This window comes from Littorina saxatilis, linkage group LG17 (genome assembly GCF_037325665.1).
Source record: "Littorina saxatilis isolate snail1 linkage group LG17, US_GU_Lsax_2.0, whole genome shotgun sequence".
Lineage (NCBI taxonomy): Eukaryota > Metazoa > Mollusca > Gastropoda > Littorinimorpha > Littorinidae > Littorina > Littorina saxatilis.
Window position 1 is genome coordinate 1,705,750 of NC_090261.1, and position 7,500 is coordinate 1,713,249.

The window sequence follows — 7,500 nt, forward strand, 5'->3', positions numbered from 1 at the left end:
GGACAAAAAAAAGACGTATTTTCAGCGCTGGATTTTTTTTAAGACAGTGTGAAAAAATGTACGTATGTCTTTAATGTCTCCCGTAACTGACTTCTTGAGGGGAGGGTTAATGAGGTGAAACAAGATAGGGGAGGTGGGGCAGGGTATTAAAAGGATGGGGGATTTGTTTGTTCGTTCATTGGCTGAAACTCCAACGGTGTTTACGTGTATGGTCGTTTTTACCCCGCCATATATGCAGCCATACTCCGCTTTGGAGGGAAGCATGCTGGGTATTTTCGTGTTTCTATAACCCACCGAACTTTGACATGGATTACAGGATCTTTTTCGTGCGCACTTGGTCTTGTGCTTGCGTGTACACACGGGGGGGTGTTCGGACACCGAGGAGAGTCTGCACACAAAGTTGACTCTGAGAAATAAATCTCTCGCCGAACGTGGGGACGAACTCACGCTGACAGCGGCCAACTGGATACAAATCCAGCGCGCTACCGACTGAGCTACATCCCCGCCCATGATGGGGGATTATCCTGGAGTCAGTCCAGGAGATGACTACTTATTGCCTCTGAACAAGCTCTGTTTTTTCGTGTCTGGGCTACATCCGGTGTCGTTGGCAACGTTATCTTTAGCTGTGCTATGTGTACTTGTTTACTATAACAAGGCTTTGTGCCCTGGAGACGTTGGCAACGTTATCTTTAGCTGTGCTATGTGTACTTGTTTACTGTTACAAGGCTTTGTGCCCTGGAGACGTTGGCAACGTTATCTTTAGCTGTGCTATGTGTACTTGTTTACTGTTACAAGGCTTTGTGCCCTGGAGACGTTGGCAACGTTATCTTTAGCTGTGCTATGTGTACTTGTTTACTATAACAAGGCTTTGTGCCCTGGAGACGGATGTTGGGCTTTAAAGGTTGAAAGACGTGGACACTGACCTTGCACGACCCTGACGAAGCAATCCATCTCGTGTTTGTATGCTGACCAAATGGTGAGGGGGATGAGAGTCTCGCCCTTCTGACCGTCCATCCGTACCTCGCTCGTCGTGTCTCTGTTCACTTTGTGCAGCAAGTACGTGTCCTTGGTCCCCATTACCTGTGTACACACTACACATCACATACCTGTGTACACACTACACACATCATACACCGTGTCTTAGGTACACACTACACACATTATACACAGTGTATCTGTTCACCTCGCACAGCAAGTTCGTGTCCTTGGTCCCCATTACCTGTCAGTGGACACATCACACATAATAATTATACAGTATCCCTGTCAACCTGTCATAGTACAAAAAGACCTTCAGAATGGGAGGATGGTGGGGGGGGGGGGGAGTGTTGTATTTTACGGAACACTTTACATGTATTTGTACGTGACATCTTGTTCTGTAAACTGTCACTGCTTTTTGGGTGTCGACACACGTTCTTGGTCCCTGCTTTTTGGGAACAGCTAACCTAGTCAACACAGAGAAGAAACGTCAGGTGATATATTTTTTATATCCACAAAATGTCTGTCTGATATTGGCAAGAGGGCTTACCTCTATTCTGAAGTATAAGTCGTCATTATGCATTTCTCGCGAAACCTCGATGATGGCGTGGACCCCGCTAGGGAAGCCGAGCGTGATGATGGTGCTGTCTACGTCACCACATTTTGCGTAGTCGCCGGCCAGCAGTGACGTCCTCGTGCCGACGGCGTGAACAGTGGAGGGTGTCTCTCCCAACATCCACGGCACGTAGTCCAGCTGGTGGATGGCGGAGTCACAGAATATACCCCCTGCACGATACACTCACACTTAGTAACCCCCTTGATGGCCGGAAGAATTTAGTTTAAAAATTAAATTTAAAATAAAATCATAACATGCAAGGTATTTTAGACCAAAACTAAGAAAATGCTTTCCAGGGGAGGCAATCCCTTGTCAGAATTGTCTTTTTACGCCGCCTTTATATGGCGGTCTTTAAGAATTGCTCTGTCTGTCTGTTTGTCTGTCTGTCTGTCTGTCTGTCTGTCTTTTTAATAGACTTGTATCTCTAGTACTCTTGGTTTAATTGAGCTGACATTTGGTAAGTAGCTTTGAATTGTGGTGCATACGGTGTGTGCCAAAAATTAGGTTCCTAGCTGTAGTAAAACGGGAGATATGATCTTTACACGCCTTTACACAGCCAGCCAGCTTCTTCTTCTTCTTCCTTCATCGGTTCAAACTCCCACGTTCACTCATGTTTTTCCACGAGTGGGTTTTTACGTGTATGGCCGTTTTTACCCCGCCATTCAGGCAGCCATACGCCGCTTTCGGGGGAGCCAGACAGCTGACATTTGGTGAGTAGCTTGGAATTGTGGTGCATACGGTGTGTTCCAAAAATTAAGTTCGTAGCTGTAGCAAAACGAGAGATATAATCTCTACTGACACGCCTCTACACAGCCAGCCAGGGAACAAATCCGTCGATTAAGGGTTTTATGATGAGGATGCGCGTCTCAACCTAACATTTGACGTCGGAGAAATGTGCAGTAAGCAATTTAAAATCCCTTTGACTGCTAGTAAGACCTTTATTCAAGAAGCATGGGTGTTTTCACGACAGCGTAGTCGTCATTCTCTGGCCGTGATCACTGAAGCGTGGAAAGGCCAAATGAAGCACGACCCTGTCTTCACTGATAGTAACAAGCCAGAACATAATCAGTTAAAGGTTTCTAGGGCCAGTGTAGCAAAATGAGCAAGTCGCGCTGGCTTTGTCCCATGATGTGTACAGCTGTTGATTATCAATAATCAATTAGTACAGAAATTGTCCCACTTCGCAAGGCCTAACTATGTTCGGGTGACAGAAACCGGGGCACAGACAACACACGTCTTCGGCGTTGTCCGGCGTATGTGCAGTTGAGCAATGAACACAAAATGTATCACTCAGTAGCAACAGATGGTGCCGTTGGTGACTACAAAGCACAATGTACTCCAAAAAGAGTCTTCAAACTTTTTACATTTAGTCAAGTTTTGACTAAATGTTTTAACGTAGAGGGGGGAATCGAGACGAGGGTCGTGGTGTATGTGCGTGTGTGTGTGTGTGTGTGTGTGTCTGTCTGTGTGTGTGTGTGTAGAGCGATTCAGACTAAACTACTGGACCGATCTTTATGAAATTTGACATGAGAGTTCCTGGGTATGAAATCCCCGAACGTTTTTTTCATTTTTTTGATAAATGTCTTTGATGACGTCATATCCGGCTTTTCGTGAAAGTTGAGGCGGCACTGTCACGCCCTCATTTTTCAACCAAATTGGTTGAAATTTTGGTCAAGTAATCTTCGACGAAGCCCGGACTTCGGTATTGCATTTCAGCTTGGTGGCTTAAAAATTAATTAATGACTTGGGTCATTAAAAATCTGAAAATTGTAAAAAAAAAAATAAAAATGTATAAAACGATCCAAATTTACGTTCATCTTATTCTCCATCATTTTCTGATTCCAAAAACATATAAATATGTTATATTTGGATTAAAAACAAGCTCTGAAAATTAAATATATAAAAATTATTATCAAAATTAAATTGTCCAAATCAATTTAAAAACACTTTCATCTTATTCCTTGTCGGTTCCTGATTCCAAAAACATATAGATATGATATGTTTGGATTAAAAACACGCTCAGAAAGTTAAAACAAAGAGAGGTACAGAAAAGCGTGCTATCCTTCTTAGCGCAACTACTACCCCGCTCTTCTTGTCAATTTCACTGCCTTTGCCATGAGCGGTGGACTGACGATGCTACGAGTATACGGTCTTGCTGAAAAATGGCATTGCGTTCAGTTTCATTCTGTGAGTTCGACAGCTACTTGACTAAATGTTGTATTTTCGCCTTACGCGACTTGTTATCATTTTCAAGGAAACGAAAGAAGGGCATAGTCCAGATATAGCCCCGTGGAAGTGACGTCACAGTAAAGGAAAGGTATACATTTTATGATTCATTCAGTGTGAAGAAGCTCACACGGGGCGAAAACCTGGACATTGCCATTCTCAGTCTTAGTTGAGAGTATGTGAAAGTGAGCGAGGATCGCACCTGAGGGGAGGATGTAGGAGGCCACAGTGTCGGGCGAGGTCTTGGGGTCCCTCCAGTGGTAGTGCACGAGGCGTGGAGAGCCCAACTGACCGGCCTGCACGCGCTCCCTCAACTTCACGTGCTGCTCGTCAAATCGCCTGCACACCAACACAAACATTATCAACATACCACCATAGAATTAGATACTTCAGAAGCTACCAGTATTAGCCTAAGCTAAAATACAGATTCTGCATATGGGTTTGTAGTTATGATTCCCATCCGAATCTGTCGGAATAGAAACTTCAAATAGAGACTAAACATCATGTCAGTCGGTTGCTGGATGCTGAAATTGGCATGAGTGCTTAAGATCAGGCCATGTCAATCACACGGAAAAAAGGCAGTTCTGGAGACAAACACTGAAGAAAAAATATTGTTATCTCACAGGGTGTCAGAACATTTCGTGGTGCATCTGAAAAAGCAGAAAGGTGTCGACTGACTAGTTGGTTTGTTCGTCCTCTAAGGATCAATTGGTCTATCTTGGGACACACACACACACACACGAAAGAAAAGAAGAAGAAAAAAAGGTGTGCGCGTGAAGAGAAGAGAGCGACCAAAGTGACTGACTTGTTGAATCCGCAGAAGAGAACCCGGCCATGTTTCTCCGCCTCCTGGTAACAAGACTGGACCACTTCGGCTGTGAAGGAGATTGGCTTCTCACAGAACACGTGCTTCCCTGGAACACAAAGAACGTGCTACACAGTGGTGGACCTTTCTTGTCGTTAGAGCGTACACAGAATCAATGTATCAGCCTATCGGCACTTTTAATCGATGTATCAGCCTATCGGCACTTTTAATCGATGTATCAGCCTATCGGCACTTTTAATCAATGTATCAGAGACGTGGTGTGTAGATAGAGACAATGTGTGCTGGTGGCTCAAACATGTCATCAATCATTGAAGCAACTATTTTGAATTTGACAATCATAATTAATTCTGCTGTGATCTGAAATATAAATCTATTTAGAGCAATGAGTCCAGCCTGCCTCTAAACGATTTGAAATGGAGACTTGACATCACTGAATATCAAAATTGTAACTTTGCGTACACAGTCAAGATTATATTAAAAAACTCTATAAGGAAGGCCAAATTAATGCCATAATTATGCTCCTCGAATTACTGTTGGAATGGTTGTTGAGAGTGAATCACTGTTAGGTGATGGTGGGATTAATGTGTGTGATGCTGCTCTAAGGAATTCCTGTTGGAATGTTTTTTTCTCCCAAAATAAAGCACTGTTAGCAGATATTGGGATCAATGTGTGTGATTGATGTGTGAACATATTGGTGATGACAAAATCCTGGTTAGCTTACCTGCCCGCAGAGCTCGCTTGGTGATGTCCTCGTGAAAACGTGTCGGGGTGGTCACAACGACGGCTACCGTCCTGCAAACCATAGCCACACGATACAAACCACGGTCACACACTGCAAACCTTAGCCACACGATATAAACCACGGTCACACACTGCAAACCATAGCCACACGATACAAACCACGGTCACACACTGCAAACCTTAGCCAAACGATATAAACCACGGTCACACACTGCAAACCATAGCCACACGATACAAACCACGGTCACACACTGCAAACCATAGCCACACGATACAAACCATGGTCACACACTGCAAACCATAGCCACACGATACAAACCACGGCCACACGATACAAACCATAGCCACACAATACAAACCATAGCCACACGATACAAACCACGGTCACACACTGCAAACCATAGCCACACGATACAAACCACGGTCACACACTGCAAACCATAGCCACACGATACAAACCACGGTCACACACTGCAAACCTTAGCTAAACGATATAAACCACGGTCACACACTGCAAACCATAGCCACACTCGATACAAACCACGGTCATACACTGCAAACCATAGCCACACGATACAAACCATGGTCACACACTGCAAACCATAGCCACACGATACAAACCACGGCCACACGATACAAACCATAGCCACACAATACAAACCATAGCCACACGATACAAACCATGGCCACACAATACAAACCATAGCCACACAATACAAACCACGGCCACACGATACAAACCATAGCCACACGATGCAAACCATAGCCACACGATACAAACCATAGCCACACGATACAAACCACGGCCACACGATACAAACCATAGCCACACGATACAAACCACGGCCACACGATACAAACCATAGCCACACGATACAAACCACGGCCACACGATACAAACCACGGCCACACGATACAAACCACGGCCACACGATACAAACCATAGCCACACGATACAAACCACGGCCACACGATACAAACCATAGCCACACGATACAAACCATAACCACCCGATACAATGGGCCCAAAACTGTCCCAAATCGAAACTCATAGAAAGGATGAGCATCCGAAGAGGCATCATTGGTGTACATCATTACGTCACAACACTGACGTCACTCAAGGCGGTCCCTAATTCAGCCCCAAGTCCACTTCACGAAGTCATCAATCTTTTTACAGCCCCCCGCGGGTTAGGGGGAAGACTTTACCCGATGCTCACCAGCATGTCGTAAGAGGCGACTAACGGATTCTGTTTCTCCTTTTACCCTTGTTAAGTGTTTCTTGTATAGAATATAGTCAATGTTTGTAAAGATTTTAGTCAAGCAGTATGTAAGAAATGTTAAGTCCTTTGTACTGGAAACTTGCATTCTCCCAGTAAGGTCATATATTGTACTACGTTGCAAGCCCCTGGAGCAATTTTTTTATTAGTGCTTTTGTGAACAAGAAACAATTAACAAGTGGCTCTATTCCATCTCCCCCCTTTCCCCGTCGCGATATAACCTTGAACGGTTGAAAACGACGTTAAACACCAAATAAAGAAACAAATAAAGAAATCTTTTTACAAAAAATGCAGTGCCAAAGCTTCGTGCATGCAGCCAGCTTTGTCAAGTAGACTTCGCAAAGTCGACTTCGCCGAATTAATTTGAGGCTAAATGAATCAAAGTTCAGTTTTAACCGAAAGTACAAAAGCATAAAATGACTTACTGAGGGTCGTCCAAGACACACTGCCAGTGGTCTGTGGGAGCGAAGTGTGTGTCTTGCAGGCCGTACTGTGCGCACAGCTGGGCCGCCCTCTCCCGCACCCCCTCCACGTCCACCACCCAGCGCACCGTCACGTCAGGGTGAGCCGCCATGCTGGTCAGGTGGTACTGGCCCGCCCGACCCACCCCGAACACCGCCATGCCCACTGTCGTCTGCATCATGCCCTCACTCTCTCCTATCCCCCTGTCTGGCTCCTCCTCCTGTCCTCAGACCTTTCTCTTGCTACTTCCAAAGATTTCTGCCCAACTCTGGCACACACACAAAATAATAATAATAATAATAATAATAAATGAGCATTTATATAGCGCAACATCATAACTTTACAATTATGCTCTTTGCGCTTGACACATTTAAAATT

At 44.7% G+C, this 7,500-nt stretch overlaps 1 protein-coding gene across 2 annotated transcripts in view; it reads right to left on the reverse strand.

The window, feature by feature from the left end:
- The window catches only part of LOC138953534 (myo-inositol 2-dehydrogenase-like), a 13,276-nt gene that overhangs the window by 346 nt on the left and 5,430 nt on the right, over window positions 1-7,500 (reverse strand). For both annotated transcript variants that reach the window (XM_070325373.1, XM_070325372.1), the window contains 6 exons: window positions 7,086-7,390; window positions 5,365-5,435; window positions 4,623-4,731; window positions 4,020-4,156; window positions 1,526-1,761; window positions 924-1,080 (listed from right to left, as the gene is read on the reverse strand). In XM_070325373.1, the coding sequence (XP_070181474.1) occupies window positions 924-1,080; window positions 1,526-1,761; window positions 4,020-4,156; window positions 4,623-4,731; window positions 5,365-5,435; window positions 7,086-7,303 (928 nt within the window). In that variant the 5' untranslated portion in view covers window positions 7,304-7,390. The remainder of the gene's footprint in view (window positions 1-923; window positions 1,081-1,525; window positions 1,762-4,019; window positions 4,157-4,622; window positions 4,732-5,364; window positions 5,436-7,085; window positions 7,391-7,500) is intronic.